This window comes from Ornithorhynchus anatinus, chromosome 2 (genome assembly GCF_004115215.2).
Source record: "Ornithorhynchus anatinus isolate Pmale09 chromosome 2, mOrnAna1.pri.v4, whole genome shotgun sequence".
Lineage (NCBI taxonomy): Eukaryota > Metazoa > Chordata > Mammalia > Monotremata > Ornithorhynchidae > Ornithorhynchus > Ornithorhynchus anatinus.
The window spans coordinates 104,902,202-104,924,735 of NC_041729.1; the positions used below are offsets into that span (position 1 = coordinate 104,902,202).

Sequence of the window (22,534 nt, forward strand, 5' to 3'; positions counted from 1 at the left end):
CTTGTGTCTACCCCGGCCTGGCACTTAGTAAGCGCTAAACAGATACCATGGAAAAAAAAAATAAAAAGGGTTGGCCAGACTGGGTTAGTGTGGACAAATCAGGGCCGGGGTATTGCAGGGGGCTAGATTTATGGGTCATTGGATAAGGCTGGATCCTTGGGCAGGAGCAGAACTATCCATCAGGCCTGGAATTATTACCTGTCAAATGGAGGCAAGCAGCCTGCCGGTCTATTCTGGGGAAGGTGTTGAGTTACTGCGTGACCCTGAGAACACACAGTCCGTCTTTCCCTGGCCTGGATGCCGAGCCCCCCCGGCTGGGGGGCTGGAGGGAGGTGGGGGTCACCCTGGAGGTGGCGGGGGGAGAAGAGAATGATAATAATAATAATGTTGGTACTGTTAAATGTTTACTATATGCCAGGCACTGTTCTAAGCGCTGGGGTGGATACAAGCCATTCAAGTGGGACATAGTCCCTGTCCCACATGGGGTTCACAGTCTCAATCCCCATTTTACAGATGAGGTAACTGAGGCCCAGAGAAGTGAGGTGACCTGCCCAAGGTCACACAGCATTCATTCATTTCATTCAATAGTATTTATTGAGCGCTTACTATATGCAGAGCACTGTACTAAGCACTTGGAATGTACAAGTCAGCAACAGAGACAGTCCCTGCCCATTGACAGGCTTACAGTCTAATCGGGGGAGACAGACAAATAAAACAATAGCAATAAATAGAACCAAGGGGTTGAACGTCTCATTAAAACAAAGCAATAAATAGAATCAAGGTGATGTACACCCCATTAACAAAATAAATAGGGTAATAAAAATATATACAAATGAGCAGACGAGTACAGTGCTGAGGGGAGGGGAAGGGAGTGGGGAGGAGCAGAGGGAAACAGGGGGGAAAGAGGGCTTAGCTGAGGGGAAGTGAAGGGGGGGTAGAGAGGCAGCAGAGGGCACAGAGGGAAAAGAGGAAGCTCAGTCTGGGAAGGCCTCTTGGAGGACGTGAGCTCTCAGTAGGGCTTTGAAGAAGGGAAGAGAATGAGTTTGGCGGAGGTGAGGAGGGAGGGTGTTCTAGGACCGTGGGAGGACGTGGCCCAGGGGACGACGGCGGGATAGGCGAGAACGGGGTCAGTGAGGAGGTGGGCGGCAGAGGAGCGGAGCGTGCGGGGTGGGCGGTAGAAAGAGAGAAGGGAGGAGAGGTAGGAGGGGGCAAGGTGATGGAGAGCCTTGTAGCCTAGAGTGAGAAGTTTTTGTTTCGTGCGGAGGTCGATAGGCAACCACTGGAGGTTTTTAAGAAAGGGAGTGACAGGCCCAGAGCGTTTCTGCAGGAAGATGAGCCGGGCAGCGGAGTGAAGAATAGACCGGAGCGGGGAGAGACAGGAGGAAGAGAGAGCAGAAAGAAGGCTGACACAGTAATCCAGCCGAGATATTATGAGAGCCTGTACACGAGTGGCTGAACTGGGTTGAGAACCCACGACCTCCTGACTCCCAAGCCCGTGCTCTATCCCCTAGGCCAAGCTGTTTCTTTGCCATGGAGAAGGCCAATATTAGGTGATGGATACAGAAGGCCCCCCGACAGGAGTGCTGCCATGACTGCAGTCCTTAAGCAAAGCCGAGGAAGTTCTCAAAACCAGGACCCCCATCTTGTATGCCTGGAGGCAGGAGGATGGACGTGATGATCTCTCTAAGACCGCTCGGGCCCCTTGGGTCTCTGTTCTGACTCTCAGAGGGGTTTAGCATGCTGGGGATTGGGGCTGACCCAGAATTCTGTGCCCACACGGCCCATCCTGACACCTTCTGATGCCCACCTGGGCTCCAGGTATCTGGTTCTCTGCTGTCCACGTGCACCTCTAAGAGCAGGTGAACTGCAGTGGACAGGGCAGGGAGGCTAGGGAAGCGTCTCGGGAGGAATCGGGGGAGGCGGTGCGACCCCTTCCCTCCCTCAGGATCCCCACCCAGAAGCGGAAGGAAAATCTGGTGGCTGTTCCAGCCGACACATGGGGACAGCTCATCCTAATCCAACCAGGGGGCCGGGAGGAAGTGATTGACGGCACATTTCTGACCCCCTACCCCCACCCCCGGGGGGCCTTCATTGGTATTCCAAGCCATTTCATTCCCGTCACGTTCCAATTAAAGATGCGCTCCACGGCACCGCCTTCTCATGCAGGAAGAATGTAGTGCTTAGTTGGGAGGAGGCCTGACTCAATTGGAAGAGCACAGGTCTGGGGGTCAGGAGACTTGGGTTCTAGTCCCAACTCTGCTTCTGGGTTGGACTATTACTTACCTTTTCTGTGCTTCTGGGCTAGTGAGGGTGGTGAAGACTAGAGGGTACCAAGGCACTCTACCTGATGGCACTGGGCCTCAATATCGGCTCCACGCTGTGGTCACTTCAGCCGTAAATGTGTCCGAAGTCCAGAAAATGATAACCAGTGCACCCCTGCCCACCTTCTCGTTACCCACCAGGACCCGGCGGGGACATGACTGGCGGGAATAGTGGTACGAAGCCGGAGCCGCGTAAACCAACACAACCCATTCCTTCGCAGAGGGTCTAGGTCCTGAAACCCCAGGATCGAGATTCGCCCCTCATTACCGTAGGGAAGCTCCATCGCCTTAATAGGTTGCTCCTTAGGGATGTGAATGAAGTGGATCATGGAAGGGAAAACTAACTGGGAAAAAGGCACTAGACAATCAGTCGATCCGTTGTGCTTATTGAGTCCCCACTGTATACAGAGTGCTGGGGTAAGGATTTGGGAGAAATGATCCCTGCCCTCAATAATAATAATAATAATAATAATAGCGTTGGTATTTGTTAAGCTCTTACTATGTGCAGAGCACTGTTCTAAGCGCTGGGGTAGATACAGGGTAATCAGGTTGTCCCACGTGGGTCTCAGAGTGAATCCCCATTTTACATATGAGATAACTGAGGCCCAGAGAAGTGAAGTGACTAGCCCACAGTCACACAACTGCCAAGTGGCAGAGCCGGGATTCGAACCCATGACCTCTGACTCCCAAGCCTGGGCTCTTGTCACTGAGCCATGCTGCAGGAGTTTCCAATCTAGTGGGTGAAGCAGATACTAAAATAATTTATGGATAGGAGGGAGAATGAAAAGGGACTATGTACATGAGTTAGTGCTTAAGTCATGGAGACTGTAAGGTGTGACTATGTATGTGTAAATACATATATATATATATATATATATGTATATATATATTTATGTGTGCTATGGGAAATTTGTTGTCTCAGCTCCCATTATCAAATTCCAGGGCTCAGAAGTAGTGCCTCTCTTTTCAGGGGCCTGAAAGAGTATGGTGTGTGTATGTATATGAGGGGGACCCAGGGGTCCTCTCTGAGCACCCTAGATTCTGCGGCTGTCCAGAAAAGGTTTCCTGTGACGTAAGCTCGTTATGGGCCGGGAATGTATGTGCTGATTCCACTGTACTGTCCTCTCCCAAGTGCTCAGTACAGTGCCCTGCACATAATAAGCACTGAATCAATACCCCTGATGGATCGATGATGTCATGATGTTGCATTGAGTCACCCACATAATGCAAGCATCGTAACACGTACCTGGTCTTCCCAGGAGGGCAGAGGAGTGCCCCATATCTGCGAGGAGCATCCCATATCAGTGAGGACAAAGGCCATCACAGGGTCTTAGTTAGGTGTATGTGACTGGCCAGTGGTGGTGAGACTAGCAGTAACGGTGATAGTAGAATAGCAGTAGTAGTAGAAATACGTAATAATATTTATTAAGTGCCTCAGGCACAATGGTTCTAATCCCGGCTCTGCCACTGATCAGCTGTGTGACTTTGGGCAAGTCACTTAACTTCTCTGTGATTCAGTTACCTCATCTGTAAAATGGGGGTTAAGACTGTGAGCCCCATGTGGGACAACCTCATTACCTTGTATCGATCCCAGCGCTTAGAACAGTGCCTGGAACATAGTTAGCACTTAACAAATACCATCATTATTATTGTTATTACTACTAATTCGTGTTTATATATATCCATAATTCTGTTTATATTGATGCTGTTGATGCCTCTTTACTTGTTTGGATGTCTGTCTCCCCCCTTCTAGACTACGAGCCCGCTGTAGGCAGGGATTGTCTCTCTTTGTTGCTGAACGGTACTTTCCAAGCACTTAGTACAGTGCTCTGCACAGAGTAAGTGCTCACTAAATATGATTGAATGAATGAATGAATGATGGTATTTGCTAAGCGCTTACTGTCAAGCGCTGTTCTAAACTGCTGGGGTAGATACCAGTTAATCAGGTTGGACACAGTTCCTGCCCCACATGGGGCTCATAGTCTAAGTAGAAGAGAGAACAGGCACTGAATCCCCATTTTGCGGATGAGGAAACTGAGGGCCGGAAAAGGTCAAAGAGCAGATAAGTGGCAGAACCAAGTTTTAAACCCAGCTCCTCTGACTTCCGGCCCGTGTTCTTTCGATTAGACCGTGCTGCTTCCTTAAGTGCTTGGGAAGTACAAAACAAAAACTGGCACATTCCCTGACCACGGGGAGTTTATACTCTAATAGGAGAGCCATAATCAAAGTATTTACAAATGAAGTAGTCAAAGTAAGTAATTGAATGAACAGTTGAATGATTGGTTATACAAAAGAATTGAGGATTATTAATTATTAATCATTTTAAATGAGTGCTTACTGTGTGCAAAGGATGGTTATAAATAATACTAATAATGACACTGGTTAAGAGCTTACTACATGCAAAGCACAGTTCTAAGTGCTGGGGAGGATACAAGGTGATCAGGTTGTCCCACGTGGGGCTCACAGTCTTAATCCCCATTTTACAGATGAGGCAACTGAGGCACAGAGAAGTGAAGTGACTTGCCCAAAGTCACACAGCTGACAAGCAGTGGAGCCCAGATTTGAACCCATTACATAAGTGCTGGTGGGATGCTAGAAAATCATCAGGGAAGGCTTATTGTAGGAGGTGAGGCTTTGGAATTTAAGGGAGGATTGTTGTCTTTTAGACGGGCTGGGAGGGAAGGAGGGAGGCCAGGTAACAGCAAAGGGGAGGAAGACAGAATAAGGAAGCACTGTGGTTTAGTGGAAAAAGCATGGGCCTAAGAGACAGAGGACCTGGGTTCTAGTCCCAGCTCCATCTCTTACCTGCTATGTACCTTGGGCATGTCACTTCACTTCTCTGGCCCTCAGTTTCTTCATTTGCAAAATGTGGATTTAATACTTTAGACCGCGAACCCCATGAGGAACAGGGGCAATATTCAATTTAATTAACTCGTATCTACTCCAGCACTTAGAACGGTACTTGACACATTAGTAAGTGCTTAAAAAAAACATTAAAAAACAAAACCAAAAAAATGAGGTACAGCTAGCAGGTTTACTGGAGATTCTTCAGCTGAATGAAGTCAATTCAAGCTGAAAGGGAACAGGGTATTGACTTGTCCTTTGGCTGAAGTATATACAACATCACGGTCTTTGACTGAAAGAGGGAGCCTGCAAGAAGGGGAGCTCCGATTAGCTGCAGTTTGTCTGAGTTCACTTTCCTAGGGGCAGATCAGAGCTCTTCAGTTCTCCCTCCCTGCTGCCTTCAGAGGATTCTTTATCAGATAGTACGAGTGTCTCCCTGGAGGGACATCCTCACCCTCCTTCCCATCTCCCAAGCCCTGTAAACTTCGTTCGTTATGGGCAAGGAACGTCTGCTAATTCTGTTGCATTGTACTCTCCCAAACACTTGATACAGTGCTAGGCACATAGTAAGTGCTTAATAAATACTATTGATTGATTGATGATCCTTGACTCATCCCTCCTGTCAACACCCATATTCAGTCTGTCACCAGATCTTGTCAGTTCATCCTCAGAATCCAATCAGCTCCAGAATCCACCCTTTTTTCTCCAATCAAATGGTCACCGCACTCATCAAGGCACTTGTCAGATTCCAGATTGCCTCCAATCTCTTCCCTCTCCAATCTATACTTCACTCTGCTGCCCAAATCATTTCCCCAAAATGTTGTTCTTCACCTCTCCCCTCTTCTCAAAACCCTTTTTTAACAGTATATGTTAAGCACTTACGATTTGCCAGGTATTTTTCTAAGCACTGGGGTAGATACAAGTTCAGCAAAGTTCTTGTCCCACAGGGGGCTCACAGCTTTCGACCCCATTTTACGGATGAGGTAACTGAGGCACAGAGTAGTGAAGTGACCTGCCCAAGATCACACAGCAGATAAGTGGCAGAGCTGGGACTAGAATCCAGGTCCTTCTGACTCCCAGGCCCCTGCTCTATTTACTTGGCCATGCTGCTTCTTGTAGTCTTCCAGTGGTTACCCATTCCTCTTCACTCCATCCATCTATCGTATTTGAGTGCTTAATAATAATAATAATGACATTTGTTAAGCACTTATTATGTGCAAAGCACTATTCTGTGCTGGGGAGGATACAAGATGATCAGGTTGTCCCACATGGGGCTCACAGTCTTAATCCCCATTTTCCAGAGGGGTATCTGAGGCACAGAGAAGTTAAGTGACTTGCCCAAAGTCACACAGCTGACAAGTGGCTGGGCCGGGTTGCTTACTTTGTGCACAGCACTGATCTGAACACTTGGGAGAGTACAAATGAACAGAGTTGGTAGACACGTTCCTTGCCCGCAGTAAGCTTAGAGTCTAGGTGGGGAGTCAGACATTACTGTAAATAAATAAATTATGAATAGGTACATAATTGCTTTGGGGCTGAGGGAAGAGTGAATAAAGGATGCAGATCAAGTGCAAGGATGACATAGAAGGGAGTGGAGGAGAGCAAAGGAGCGCCTAGTCAGGGATGGCTTCTTGGAGGAGATGTGGCTTCAGTAAGGCTTTGAAGGTGGTTAGAGTCTTCACATCCAGCAGAAGTTCTTGGCCATCAACTTTAAGGCTCTCCCCTCCTACTTAATCCTCTCTTCTCCAAATACACTCCAGCTCACACACTTGACTCTTCTCAGGCCAACATACTCGCTGTGCCTCATTCTCTTCTCTCTTGCCACCTACCTTTACCTCACAGCCTCCTCACTGCCTGGAATTCCCTCCCCTTTCACATCTTTCTCCATATTCAATGCCCTACTAAAATCACATCTCCTCAAAGAAGCCTTTCTGTATTAATTTCTCATTTCCCCTTTCCTGATTTCCCATCAAACTGCCACTTGGGCCCTTCTGTGCTACCTAAGCATCTGGATAGAGTCTTCACGTCCAGCAGAAGTTTTTGGCCAACAACTTTAAGTCTCTCCTCTGCTACTTAATCCTCTCTTCTCCAAATGCACTCCATATCACACACTTCATTCTTCTCAGGCCAACGTACTTGCTGTGCCTCCTTCTCCTCTCTCTTGCAGCCTACCTTTACCTCACAGCCCCCTCACTGCCTGAAATTCCCTCCCCTTTCACATCTTTCCCCGCATTCAAAGCCCTACTAAAATCACATCTCCTCAAAGAAGCCTTTCTGGATTAATTTCTCATTTCCCCTTTCCTGATTTCCTCTCAAACTGCCCCCTCAACCCTTCTGTGCTACCAAAGCATTTTGGATATTCATATCACTCCATAGCACTCAGGTACACATCTTTAACTCTATTTCTTCCTCAGCATATGCACTTGGATCTGTGACCTTTGGCCATCTGCTATTCACCCAACCCTCAGCCCCACAGCACTTATGTACATAGCTATAAATTATGTATTATAAATTATTTATTTTTATTGTCCTTCTCCCCCTCCACACCCTAAGCTCATTGTGGGCAGGAAACATGTCTACCAACTCTGTTGTATTCTACTCTATATCGTATACGTATCGTATTGTAGAGAAGCAGCATGGTCTAGTGAAAAGAGCATTGGCTTGGGGGTCAGAGGACCTGGGTCCAAAAAACCCGGCTCTGTCCCTTGTCTGCTGTGTGATCTTGGACAAGTCACTTGACTTCTCTGGGCCTCTGCAAAATAGGCATTCAATACCTGTTCTCTCTCTCACTTAGACAGTGAGCCCCATGTAAGACCTGATTATCTCGTTATCTGCCCCAGCTCACATCACGCACACTATCGGATGGAAGTTTAAGTTTGGACGACCCTAGATCTTTCCTCTGGGAGGACTCCCGAGCCCCGACATGCTCCAGAGCCATGGCATTCCTCTCCCAGTCACTGTGAAATGGTGTCAGGGTTGTGAAACTAAGTAACAGAGGCCGTGGCAGAGGGAGTCTCGGCATTGAGAATTTTTAGACTGTCTAATATCAATCAAAGGTATTTACTGAACCCTTAATAATAATAATCATGGTATTTGTGAAGCACTCACTATGGGTCAAGATCTGTACTAATTGATGGGGTGGATCCAAGATAATCGGGTCCCACGTGGGGTTTGCAGTCTAAGTAGGAGGGAGGACAGGTACTGAATTCCCATCTAGCAGACAGGTGAAATGACTTGCTCGAGGTCACAGAGTAGACAAGTGGCAGAGCCACGATTAGGACCCAGGTCCTCTGACTGCCAGGCTTGTGGTCTTTCCACTAGGCCATGTTGTTTACTGTATATTCCTAGCACTATATTAAGCACTTGGGAGAGTATGATATAGTGGAGTTGGTATACCTGTTTCCTGTCTGCAATGAGTTTTCCGTTCAATAGTGGTATTGGGCATGGAGCACTGGATGGGGCAGACCAGCTGACCACCGATGGTAGAAAATTGGGTAACTGGCCACTCTACAAGTTTCCCTCTATCCATTGCCTGCTCACCTGCCATTCCTTGCAGATACCAGAGCTGGGGCCTGAATTCCTCAACACCCCCAGCTGACACAGTCCAGACCATTCCTCCACCCCTCTTGGGATTTCTCCCTGTCCCAGGGTGACCAACTGGTCCCTTGCCTGAGGACGATGACCCTTCGACGACTTCCAGAGGGCGGGCCACAATGAAAGATCTGTTACCTAGACCGTTGTGGGCAGGGAATGTGTCTGCTAATTGTTATAGTGTACTCTCCCAAGTGCTTAGTACAGTGCTCTGCACACAGTAGCTTTCAATAAATACAAATGAATGAATGAAATCCTCCTGCCCAGCTCAACTGTTGCCCCCAAAGCTTTTTTGAGGGCAACTTATGAGTCGCCTCGAAGGGAACCTAGCCCCATGGAGCAGTGCTAAACTGACCGTCCTGAAACTTCCACAGCTAAGACTCGAGCCCCTCTCAGTCCCACAGGGAGCAACTACAGTTTTGGGCTTGGGCAATGGCATGCACAAAGAACAGAGAGGACTCCAGCGTCCCTCTGGGGCCTCAAGACAAAATACTTTCGGACGTGCGGCTCCATGGTGTTTGTTGGACCCAAAGCTTGGGAGGGGGCGGTGCCCAAATTCCCTCTTCCAGTGGCCCAAAGGGGCCGCTCGCCGCTATCCCAGCCCTCCCGGCCGGCCCCTCCAGGAGAAGGGAGGCAGTTGTCGTGCTCCCAGGCCAGGCCGCCGCAACTACGCGGCCATGGTGAGCTCGGAGACAAACTAGGCTTTGAAACATTACTCTGAAGGCGACGCTCTCTGGAGCGGAGGCCAGCCATCTGTTGGAGAGAACGCCTCTATCCAGAGCTGAGGGAACACTAAATGTCAGAGGCATTCACGTGTTGGAAGGTTTGAAGGTCCCAGGTCGCGGGGTTATTTTTGACCGGCTCATGACATAATTTTATGAAATGTTGCACTGGAAGGGCACGGAGAGGAAAGTCGCCCTTGAGTATCTGCTTTAGATTCCTTCTGTGGAGCAGAATGAGCTTCTTCTTTTCTCTCCGATGACTCTGGGCCACGCTGCCTCCAGCCCCTGCCTCCCTGGGTCCGTGGCTTGGAAGGGTTGGGTGCAGGGGGCACATCTGAACCCGATGGCCAAAATATGAGAGAAAAAGACCCAGTGAGGCCCAATCTTAAACCAAGTGATCGAAAGACCACTGGCAGATGAGTCTGAGGAGGGTTTACTCTCTGGGTGAGCAGAGGCTTTAAGAAAGTTGAAAGAGCAAACAAGCGGCAGGCTCAAAAAATGAACAGGAGGCTAAAAAATCATCTCAGTCAGGTGAAATCTACCCATGTAAACCCTCAGTCATGTCCACAGGCCAGGATAGGGCCTCTGCAGCAAGAGCCTGAATGTTTGAAGAAGGACAATGACTAGGTGTAACATAATATCTCATTTTTACCTTTCCCCTTCCCACCAACCTCTTCTTCCACTCTCGTGTCTGCCTGGATCTCTCTCCCTCTTAACCAGCAGGTCACATTTTACCCATCTCCAAAATCCTTCTAAGATCACATCTTCTCCTGGAGGCCTTCTCTGATTAATTCTCACTTGGTTATGGCACTTGTTAAGTGCTTACTATGTGTCAAGCCCTGTCCTAAGCTCTGGGGTAGGTACAGTTCAGTCAGGGTGGACACAGTCCCTGTCCCACATGAGGCTCACATTCTAAGGAAGAGAGAACTGTTATTGAATCCCCATTTTTCAGATGAGCGAACTGAGGCATGGAGAAGTTAAGTGACTTGCCTACGGTCACATAGCAGACAAGTGGCCGTAGGATTAGAACCTGTATCCTCTAACTTCCAGGCCGGTTATTCCACTAGGCCACGCTGCTATCCCCATTTCCTCTGCAACTGCTACTTCAGTACTTGTATGTCACGTTAGCCTTGGGTATTTACATTCCAACCATAGCACTTTATGAACATATCTTTATACTTAATTGCTTCCACCATCTATAATTGCTAGACTGTCAGCTCCTCAAAGGTGGGGATCATGTCTGTTAACTCTACTGTACTCTCCTAAGTGCTTAATAAAGTGCTCTGTGCACCCTAAGCATTCAATAAAAGCTCTTAACTGATGAACTGATATATATCCTTTAGATAATATAGTATAATAATTTCTAAAACTAATGCCACTAGTGAAAATAGCACTGGGAGATGAAAACAGCAAATGGGATAGCACAATGTGTGTGTGTGTGTGTGTGTGTGTGTGTGTGTATTTCTGAGGGCGTACACTTGCACACACAGAGCATGACTGTGTCTGAGGGTCCCGCATTGGCCTTTTCAGCCATACATGCTCTCAAGAGGTGAATGTCACCATCGGCAGTTAAGCAACTTGAAGTAGCATGGTCTAGTGGAAAGAGCCGAGGGCCTGGGAATCAGAAGACCTGGGTTTGAATCCCCAATGTGCTTCTTGCCAGCTGGGTGACCTTGGGCAAGTCACGTCTCTTCTCTGGGCCTCAGTTTCCTCATCTGTAAAATAGTGATTCGGTGCCTATTCTCCCTCCTACTCAGACTGCGAGTCTCCTTGGGATGGGGATTGTGTCTGATCTGACTATCTCGTATTCTGATCTGACTATCTCGTCTCTTCCCTAGTGTTTGGAGCACAGTAAGCACTTAGCAGATTCCACAGTGATTGTTGTAATGGCCCTCCTCTGAACACAAAAGGCACTAGATGCACGAAATATGATAGAATGCCAGGAACCCAGCCCGCTACACCCCAGGCGGAATCCACCCTTCCACTCTCCACAAACATACTAAAGTCCTGGTAGTAAAATGATAATAATGGTATTTGTTAAGCACTTACTATGTGCCAGGCACTGTACTGAGCAGTGGAGTGGATACAAGCAAATTGAGTTGGACACAGTCCCTGTCCCACCTCAGACTCACAGTCTTAATCCCCATTTTACAGATGAGTTAACTAAGGCACAGAGAAGTGAAGTGACTTGCCCAGGGCCACTCAACAGATGAGGAGCAGCGTGGCCTAGTGGATATTCATTCAATCATATTTATTGGGCCCTTACTGTGTGCAGAGCACTGTATTTAGTGCTTGGGAAAGTATAATACAGCAATAAAAAGAGACAATTCCAGGCTACAAAGAGATCACAGTCAAGAGATGGGGGGAAACAGACATCAATACAAGTAAACAGACATCAATATAAATAAAATAAAATTACAGATATATACAGAAGTGCTGTGGGGTGGGGGGCTGGGGGAAGAGCAAAGGGAGTGAGTCAGGGTGACGTGGGGGGGAGTGGGAAATGAAGAAAAGTGGGGCTTAATCTTGGAAGGCCTCTTGGAGGAGATATGCCTGCAGTAAGGCTTTGAAGGCGGGGAGAGTAATTGTCTGGCAGGTTTGAGGAGGAAAGGCGTTTCAGGCCAGAGGTAGGATGTAGGCCAGGGTCGGCGGTGAGACGAGAGATCGAGGCACAGTGAGAAGTTGAGCACCAGAGGACCGGAGTGTGAGGGCTGGATTGTAGAAGGAGAGAAGTGAGGTGAGGTAGGAGAGGGCAGGGTGACAGAGAGCTTTAAAGATAATAATTGTGGTATTTGTTAAGTACTTACTGTGTGTCAGGCACTGTACTAAGCATTGGGGTAGATACAAGCAAATTGAGTTGAGTATAGTCCCTGTCCCTCATCAGGCTGATAGTTGCAATCCCCATTGTTCAGTTGAGATGACTGAGGCACAGAGAAGTGAAGTGACTTCCCCCAGGTCACACAGCAGACAAGTGGCAGAACTGGGATTGGATCCCATGACCTTCTGACTCCCAGGCCCGTGCTCTATCCACTGTGTCACGCTGCTTCTTATGGGCAAGGGTGTCAGAAGGACCTGGGTTCTAATCCCCGCTTTACCACTTGAATGTCGTGTGACCTTGGGGAAATCACTTAACTTTTCTGTTCCTCAGTTACCTCATCTGTAAAATATGGATCGAGACTGGGAAACCTATGTGGGACATGAATGATGTCCAACCCGATTATTTTATATCTAGCCCAGTGTTTAGTTCAGTACCTGGCTCAGAGTAAGTGCTTAACAAATACCACAATTATTATTATTGCTGTTATTATTTTTACTATTATTATTAAAGAGTTCCATCTCAGGGTCCCTGCACAAACCCCCGACCCGTCTGCCGACAAAAAAAAGCCACAGTTCATCCTGCCGTTCATCCCTCACCACCCCTGCCACTGAGGCTGCTGGGGCTCAGTCCCTGGAGCCAGCGGAAGCTGTCTCTTCTGGTCTTGCTCCATGGCCCCCAAGTCAGACTTTTGGGGTCTAGGGGAAGGGGAGGAGGAGGCTGGGATCCGGTGCTGTGGGGGTGGTAAGTCTTGGAGATTCACCGTAACCAAATAGATGTGGTTAAGGCACGTTCCACCGGGCTGGGCTCTGGAGGGAATCAAGTTCCTGTCCGCGATCCCCATTCCTCCGCTCTGCCTTGGCGGCCGGGTCTTAGCCGGGGTGTGGTGTGGACTGTGGCCCGGAGTGGTCCCGGGCCCATTTTACCCTCTGTAGGACCATCTGGGAAACAAAGACCTTCAGACCAGCATGGCCTAGTGGATAGACCAGGGCCCCGGGAGTCAGAAGGATCTGGGTTTCAATCCCAGCTCTGCCATTTGTCTGCTGGGTGACCTTGGGCAAGTCACTTCACTTCTCTGTCCCTCAGTTACCTCTGTAAACTGTACATCTATAAAATGGGGATTATGACTGTGAGCCCTACGTGGGACAGGGACTGTGTCCGACCTGATCATCTTGAATCTAGCCCAGCACTTAGAACAGTGCCTGGCACATAGTAAGTGCTTAACAAATACCATTTAAAAAACAAACAAACAAGCAAACAAACTCGGATTGAACTCTTTCAGAGATGGGCAAAGGGACTAGGGGTGAAGTGAGGCTTTGGGAGGGAATATTTGCACCCTGGGGACAAATGGGGCTGGGATTGGGGTGGGAGGTATTGTTTAGAGAGAGGGAGTGACCAGGGCAAGTTGGAGTCACTTTTTGGGTCTGAGAAGCAGCATGGCTTAGTGGAAAGAGCACAGGCTTGGGAGTCAGAGGACGTGGGTTCTAATCCCGGCTCTGCCACTTGTCACTGTGTGACCTTGGGCAAGCCGCTCAACTTCTCTGTGCCTCAGTTACCTCATCTGTAAAATGGGGATTAAGACTATGAGCCCCATGTGGGACAACCTGATCACCTTGTATCTACCCCAGTGCTTAGAACAGTGCTTGGCATACAGTAAGCGCTTACCAAATGCCATAATTATGATTATTAATCATTATTTCCGGCTCCTTCCTTCCCTCCTTCCACACCCACCTCCCTGTCCTGATCTGTTTTTAGGGTGTGTGGGTGTGTACTTGTGTGTGTGTGTGTGTGTGTTTGGGAGTGGTAGATAGGTGGGGGAAGTCCACAGCATTACTTTCTCCTCCTCCGTATCTCTTCCTCCATGCAGGTGATGGCTTTAACCCCCAACCTTGGCGGTGGACTCCTCTATTGGCTCGTGCGGGACAACCAGTGCACACACCTGTACAGTGCCCCTCTGCGTGGCAAGGAGTAAGGACTGGCCTTTGGGGTGTCACGGGGGGGCGGCAAGGAAACTGGGGAGCAATACAGCCCGATTTAGGGCAGATCTGTGGTGAGCGATCCCTTCTGGAGGGTTGGAGGGCATCAGGGATGGAGCGGGGAGAGTTAGGGGAGTTGGATGGACCATCCCAAGCTACAAGGGTGGGGGTCCAAGGTCACAGCACAGTGTGGCCTAATGGAAAGAGCCCGGGCCCGGGAATCAGAGGACCTGGGTTCTAATCCCAGCTCCACCCCTTGTCAGCTGGGTGACCTTGGGCGAGTCACTTCACTCTCTGTGTCTCAGTTACCTCCTCTGTAAAATGGGGATTAGGACCGTGAGTCTCATGTGGGACACGGACTCTGCCCAACCTGATTAGATTGTATCTATCCCAATGCTTAATACAGTGCTTGGGACATAGTAAGCGCTTAAAAAAGAAAAAGATCTTGGTTCCAGTGTTAGAGGCATCCAGAGAGGACCCAGGCTGGGTAGGCTATGGGAGTGAGCCAGGGTGGCGTGGCTCAGAGACGTGTATTCTTACCACATGATTTATGTGGTCTTGATAACTGCTGTGCTCGTGGCTATATGGACAACTGCACTGCAACCAACTGCCAGCCATAAATCAGTTTCCCTGGAAGATCAGAGATAAAGAGAGTCCTGGCAATGAGCTCTGAAGGGCGAGAGGCATATGCCGCGGGCAGGTTTGGAATACCGGGGGTTCTAAGCCAAGAGACATATCTAAGATGGTAAGCCGATGCCCGGGTAATCGTATATTCGCTGGGCTGGAGTTGGGATCAGAGGGAAGCGATTCGATTTCCCCCAGAGGAGGTGGGACGGATGAAGTCACAGGAAACCCAGGAGAGAGGCATCGGACCCCTGGCCTTTAGGAAACGCTGGCGTGTCTCTCAAGGTTGCTGGGAGGTTCTCCTTAGAAACCTGCCTGCAAGGGGGAGGCTGTCAGCACTCATGCCCCTCTTTTTTTTTTCTCCTAATGGTATTCATTAAGAGTTTACTATCTGCCAGGTACCATACTGGGCACTCGGGTAGATACAAGATAATTGGGTTGGACACAGCCCCTGACTCACACGGGACTCAGAGTCTTCATCTCAGTTTCGCAGATGAGGCAAATGAGACCCAGAGAAGCTAAATGACTCGCACAAGGTCACCCAGCAGACAGCATGGCATTCATTCATTCATTCATTCATATTTATTGAGCACTTACTGTGTGCAGAGCATTGTACTAAGCGCTCGATTAGACTGTAAGCCCGTCAAAGGGCAGGGACTGTCTCTATCTGTTACCGATTTGTACATTCCAAGCGCTTAGTACAGTGCTCTGCACGTAGTAAGCGCTCAATAAATACTATTGAATGAATGAAAGTACAGTTCAGCAACAAAGAGAGACAATCCTTGCCCACAGCTGGTTCACATTCTAGACCACGGTTTTGGGAATCAAAAGGACCTGGGTTCAAACCCGGCTCTGCCACTTGTCTGCTGTGGGAACTTGGACAAGTCACTTACTTTTCTGTGCCTCGGTTGCCTCCTCTATAAAATTAAAATTAAGACTGAGTCCCAAATATCAGGGACCATTCAACCAGATTTGTTTGTCTCCTCTTCAGCATTTAGAACAGTGCCAGGCACATAGTAAATGGACGGAGAAGCAGCATGGTGTAGTGGATAGGGCACGGGGCTGGGAGTCAGAATGTCATGGGTCCTAATAATCCCTGCTCTGCCACTTGTCTGCTGGGTGACCTTGGGCAAGTCACTTCACTTCTCCGGGTCTTAGTTATCTCATCTGTAAAGTGGGGGTTGAGACTGAGAGCCCCACATGGAACAGGGACTGTGTCCACCTCGATTCGCTTGTATCCACCCTAGTGCTTAGTACGGTGCCTGGCACACAGTAAATGCTTAACAAATGCCATCATCCTTATTTAAAAATATCATCATTATTAACATTATTATTGGTACACTGTCTGGCATATAGTAAGCCCTTAACAAATACCACAATTATTATTATTATTAATATGTGGCCTAGCTGGAATTAGAACCCAGGTCCTCTGACTCCCAGGCCCGTGATCTTTCCACTAGCCCACGCTACTTCCCTCACCCATGGAACGACCTTGGCCCACCTAGAACCCACAAAGAGCGACTGTTTACCTGGCCTACGACTTGGCTGCGGACTCCCGTGGGGAGGCTGAACAATTTGTGTGTGCTGGCCACTTGCTCTTGTGCACGATGGAAATAGAGCTGAGGAAACGGTCCCATTGCTGGACGTGGGTTCTAATCCCAGCTCCGCCACCTGTCAGCTGTATGACTTGGGCAAGCCATTTAGCTTCTCTGTGCCCAAGTTACCTCATCTGTAAAATGGGGATTAAGACTGTGAGCCCCATGTGGGACAACCTGATTACCTTGCATCTAGCCCAGCAGTTAGAACGGTGCTTGGCACATAATAAGCGCTTAACAAATGCCATAATAATAATAATTAAAGTTACTTAAAATCCACTTCCTCCAGGAGACTTTCCCAGTGTACCACTCGCAGATTCCAGCTCCCTGCTTACCGTAAACTAGGATTTTAACATTTCTCTTCATTCCCTTGTGACTTTTCCATGTATTTGCTGCTACAGAGAAGTGTGCATAGTGGAAAGAGCCCGGGTTTGGGAGTCAGGAGTCGTGGGTACTAATGCCGGCTCCGCCACTTGTCAGCTGTGTGACTTTGGGCGAGTCACTTAACTTCTCTGGTTCTCAGTTACCTCATCTGTAAAATGGGGATTAAGATTGTGAGCCCCACGTGGGACAACCTGATGAACTTGTATCTACCCCGGTGCTTAGAACAGTGCTTGGCACATAGTAAGTACTAAACAAATGCCATCATCGCCAGTTGCCCTCTGCCTCTTCATATGTGTTTGTCCCGCCCTTGCCAACAGTTTGTCTGCCTCTGCCCCAGGGGCTAGGAGCGAGTTGAGCCCTTGCTAGTGGTGGTCGTGGGTTAAGATTGTGAACTGATTGGTGTCTTTCAGCCCATGGGGCTGGGCTGGGCACCTGGAACGTGTAAATCTAAAGAAAAGGATTTTTCCCTGAGGAAGTCAGGGGGCCATTGGGTTCAGAAAAATTCCTCCCATAGTCCCGGTGCCAGGCAATAGCGAGGACCAGTCTAGTTCTGTGGTCTGTAAGTTCCTTGTGGGCTGGAATCATGATATCCAACTATATTGTATGGTACTCTCCCGAATGCTTAGTCCAGTGCTCTGCACACAGTAAGCGCTCAATAAATATTCATTCAATAAATATTCACTCATTCAATCCTATTTATTGAGCACTTACTGTGTGCAGAGCACTGGACTGAGCACTTGGGAAAGTACAATACAATAATAGACATATTCCTTGCCCACAACAAGCTGACTGTTGGGGTCTTCCCAGAGTGGAGGGGGCCAACGTGACCAAATTTGCCCAGTGGAGTCTCTCGGCCATCTCCCAGCCCGCGCTCACCTACTACAGTGGCCGACTCTTCTGGATCGACGGCCTGGGGTTCCTCACCTCCCAGGAAGTCGCCCAGAACACCGCCGTCCCCGTGTCAGACCCAGCCGAGTTTTCCCGGTTGACGCTGGTCCACCAGTCCCTCAGACCGCTGCCAGGTATTTCATTCTACCCCCTTGCCCCTCCCCACCTCTCTCTGCTCCTCCCCACTCCCAGCAAGGGCCTGCTGGCAGGCTGCTATTCTTGACCGCTGGTTTCTAAGGAAAGAGGGTGACCTCCAAATTTAGATTGCTGACTCCAAACTGCACAGATCAATGCTCCAAGAAGGCCGAGGAGGGTGGCACTGTGTGTCCAATTGGTTCCTGGTTGATTAAAGACCAATAATCTTCCCTGACAGGGGAGAAGCGTCATGGCCTAGTGGATACAGCATGGGCCTGGGAATCAGGAGGACCTGGGTTCTAATCCTGACTCTGCCACTTGTCTGTTGTATGACTTTGGGCAAGTCATTTAACTGCTCTGGGTCTCAGATTCCTAATCTTTATAGTGGGGATTAAGACAGTGAGCCTTATGGCATAGTGGTTAGAGCACAGGACTGAGAGTCAGAGGATTACAGGTTCTATCCTAGCTCCACTACTTGTCTGCTCTGTGGGCTCAGGCAAGTCACGTCACTTCTCTGTGCCTCAGTTACCTCATCTGGTTACCATGTTACCCCAGTGCTTAGTATAGTGCCTGGCATATTGTAAGCACTTAACAAATACCATAAAGCAAAAGGCTAATCACAGCAAACGCTATTTGTCTTCTTTCCCCTCTTCTCCCTCTTCTCCTCCCTCTCTCCCCCCAACTCCTCCTTTTTCTCTTTCCCTATCTCCCCATCTTCTGGGCTCTCGGCTCCCCTTCCCTCCCGAACCACAGGAAACGTTTCCTCCAGGCCAGAGGTCATCCCCAGCTCCGTTCCGGCATCCTCATTTCGGATCGATGGGAATGCTTCCAGCTTTCGGGTCCTGTGGAGCGCCCCCCCGCCTCTAGGATGGGGTGCCATTTTCTACTGCGCGGAGCTTGGCGCTCATCCCGGGGTATCTGGAAAATGGTTCCTGTTTCAAGCTCCGGTCCAGAAGTCAGTCACTCAGTCAGTCAGTCTACCGGACTGACGAGAAGCAGCGTGGCTTAGTGGAAGGAGCGGGGGCTTGGGAGTCAGAGGTCGGGAGTTCTAATCGCGGCTCCGGCACTTATCAGCTGTGTGACTTTGGGGGAGTCACTTAACTTCTCTGGTCCTCAGTTACCTCATCTGTAAAATGGGGATTAAGACAGTGAGCCCCACGAGGGGCAACGTGATTGCCTTGTATCTGTAGAACAGTGCTTGGCACATAGCAAGCACTTAACAAATACCATTATTATAATTATTATTATTATCATCGCCAGCCTGTTGTCACTCTGCCTAGCTCGCTCCATGTTCAGAGTGCTGAGCAAGTCCTTGGGGATTTGCGGTGAAATGGTAGTAGTCCCTGCCTTCCAGGCATTTATGGGGCAGGGAAGTTTTTTGCAGTCCAGAGGAGGATGCTTAGTACAGCGCTCTGCACACAGTAAGCACTCGGTAAATGCAATTGAGTGCCTGACTGAGGCTGTTAAGCCCTCCACAGAAACCCAGCTTCTAAGGGCCCACAGACCAAAGCTCCTTCCTATCCAGGACTTTCCTCCGAATTCCAGAATGGCCGCTGCGCCCCATCTTTGTCCATGTCAGCTGGGTAGAGCTGTGAAAAGCAATCCTCTGTCATCTGGCCCGGCCTCCACTCTGGACAGTGCCTTTGCTCGTGGCGGTCAATCAACGGTACTTATTGCGAGCTTCCTGGGTGCAGAGATGCCCATCAGAGTTTACGCTGTCCACTCTGCCCACTCCTGGCTCCGTCTGCCCCATTCATTCATTCAATCGTATTTATTGAGCGCTTACCATGTGCAGAGCACCGTTCTAACCACTTGGAATGTACAATTCGGCAACAGTTAGAGACAGTCCCTGCCCAGCAACGGGCTCACAGTCTAAAAGGGGGAGTCAGACAGCAAAACAAAACAAGTAGACAGTTAAAGATCAATCAGTTGATCATATTTATTGAATGCTTACTGTGTGCAGAGCACCATACTAAGCACTTGAGAGAGTACAGTATAAGAGAGTAGGTAGATGGGTCCCCTGCCCACAACAAGCTTACAGTCTAGAGGGCGAGACCAACATTAATATAAAAAAAATATGATGGATAGGTATGTAAATGCTGTGGGGCTGAGGGAGGGGTGAATAAAGGGAGCAAATCTGAATACAGAAACGGCATGGAAGGGAATGTTCCTTTAGCCAGTCAGGGCTATGGTCTATCACCCATACCTTTGCTGCCCCCTCAAACCCAAATGTCCCCCCTCTAGACTATAAGCTAACTGTGGGAAGGGAACGTGACTACCGATTCTTATATTGTACTCGCTCAAGTGCTTAGTACAGAGCTCTGTACAGAGCAAGTGCTCAATAAATTCCATGAAATGCTTGACTGGGGGCTCCTTCTCTCTCATCAGTCCCCACTTTTGGGCTGTTGGGGGAGAGTGGGTTGTGCCCGGTGTTGGATGCCAAGGGAGGAGTCGTTTCATTTGTTCCAGCTGGGGCCGGCACTGACTTTTTCTCCTTAGGTTTCAGCTTCGAGCTGCACCGTGGTTGCACCTCTTGCCCTAAGAAGGAATGTTTTTTGCTTCTCTTCAGGGTTCAGCAGGGGAGAGCTGTACCGCGCCCCTGAGCGAGCCGGTGCTCATCTTGGAAGGCCTGGCACCCTACAGCCCCTTTCTCCTTTCCGTCACCCCGTACTCTTATTGGGGAAAGGGACCCCAGACGACTGTTACCCTCAGAGCTCCTCAGTCAGGTATCGGCACGTCCCGCATCTCCGTCACTGGCTCTGTTCTGGCTGCCCGCTCTGGGTATGGTACAAGACATGGCAACACAAAGTAGGACAGTTTTTGTTGGTTAGAAGTGCAGTTGGGACTGTGGATCCTGCATTGGCCTTGTCAGAGAGAGGAAGAGACACATTTATACACACACACATGGACACACACAGAGGTGAACCTCACTGGTGTCTTCTTCGAGTTCAGGCCAACTAAATAAACTATTTGCAGAACACTGTACTACTGTACTGAGTGCCATTTGCGTATAGACCACTGTTTTAAGCACTAGGGAGATTACAGTAGAAGTAAAAAGACAGTGTCCAATCTAATGGGAGAGAATAGATATTAATGTGCCTCATTCTTGTCTCTCTTGCCACGGACCACGGACTTCCTTCCTCCTGAAATTCCTTCCCCCTTCACATTTCCTCAAGATTGTAAGCTCCTTGTGGGCAGAGAAATTGTCTACCAACTGTGTTATAGTGTACTTTCCCAAGTGCTTTGTGCAGTGCTCTGCACCCAGTAAGCACTCATTAAATATGATTGATCGATTGATCGATCCAACAGGCCACCACTCTCCCCATCTTCAAAGTCCTACCAAAATCACCTCTCCTCCAGGGCGCCTTCCCTGATTAATGTCTCTCCTTCCGCCTTCTTATATCGCTGCAACTACCGCTCGGTCCTTCTGCGCTACCTAAACTCTTGTTGAACTTATGAATGTGTAATAATAAATATTAATAATAATAATAATAATGGTACTTTCTAAGCACTTACTATATGCCAAGTACTGTTTTAAGCTATGGGGTAGGTAAAAGATAAGGGTCCCTGACCCACCTAGGGCTCACACTCTAAATCCACATTTTACAGATGAGGTAACTGAGGCCCAGAGAAGTGAAGTAACTTGCCCAAGGTCACAAAGCAGACAGGTGGTGGAGGTGGTATGAGAACCCGTGACCTTCTCACTCCCAGACCTGTGCTCTATCCACTCAGCCACGCTGTCTTTATAGTCCATTCTTTTCCCTTTCCCATAGTATATTTTAGTGTCTGTTTCACTAAACTGTAAACTGTTTGGTGGTAGAGACCATGTCTATTAACTCTACTGTGCTCTCCCAAGTGCTCTGCACAGAGTAAGTGCTTACTAAATACTCTTGATCGATCAGTTGATGAACTGGCTAAGTAAATTGAGATCAAGGAAGTGACCCTAGGCCCGAAAGTATGGTGTTTCTGGAGGAGGGGAATCGATCAGGGTTAGATTGCTCTGGGCTCCTCCCTTTTTGGATGAGGGTCCTGGGGTGTGGATATGGGTGTAGATTTGATATTTGGAAACTCAGAGAGTGAAAAGAGGCCAAACTATTTCTGGGTATGGCAGCCCAGAGGAAGGATGAGGAGTTTTTCTAGTGGGAGAGAGGAGACACCCCCCTCTTCAGCCAAGGAACAACACGTCTGGGAGATGTGAAGGGAGACTCGGGGTCGTGCCACCCAGGACATATGGTATGAGCATAACTCAACAGCCTTCCAGAAAAATAATGCTGGTATTTGTTAAGCGCTTACTATGTGCAGAGCACTGTTCTAAGCACTGAGGTAGATACAGGGTAATCAAGTTGTCCCACGAGAGGCTCACAGTTAATCCCCATTTTACAGATGAGGGAATTTAGGCCCAGAGAAGTGAAGTGACTTGCCCACAGTCACACAGCTGACAAGTGGCGGAGCTGGGATGCGAACCCATGACCTCTGACTCCCAAGCTCGGGCTCTTTCCACTGAGCCACGCTGCTTCCCAAAATCCCAGTTCAAGCTCAGCCTTGTCTGCTGCAGCCTCTGGGATGGCATCTGGAGTGGAGAGCTGAGAGACGGTGGGATACTCTGACTCTCAACTCACAGTTTATGGGATTCTCAGTT

The 22,534-nt window shown here is 48.9% G+C and overlaps 1 protein-coding gene across 1 annotated transcript in view; it reads left to right on the forward strand.

Annotated features, from left to right (window-relative positions):
• ROS1 (ROS proto-oncogene 1, receptor tyrosine kinase) overlaps window positions 1-22,534 on the forward strand; it is a 121,730-nt gene that overhangs the window by 49,882 nt on the left and 49,314 nt on the right. Inside the window, exons 19-22 of the mRNA XM_039914597.1 lie at window positions 14,161-14,261; window positions 17,680-17,894; window positions 18,649-18,809; window positions 20,465-20,621. Coding sequence (XP_039770531.1) covers window positions 14,161-14,261; window positions 17,680-17,894; window positions 18,649-18,809; window positions 20,465-20,621 — 634 coding nt within the window. The remainder of the gene's footprint in view (window positions 1-14,160; window positions 14,262-17,679; window positions 17,895-18,648; window positions 18,810-20,464; window positions 20,622-22,534) is intronic.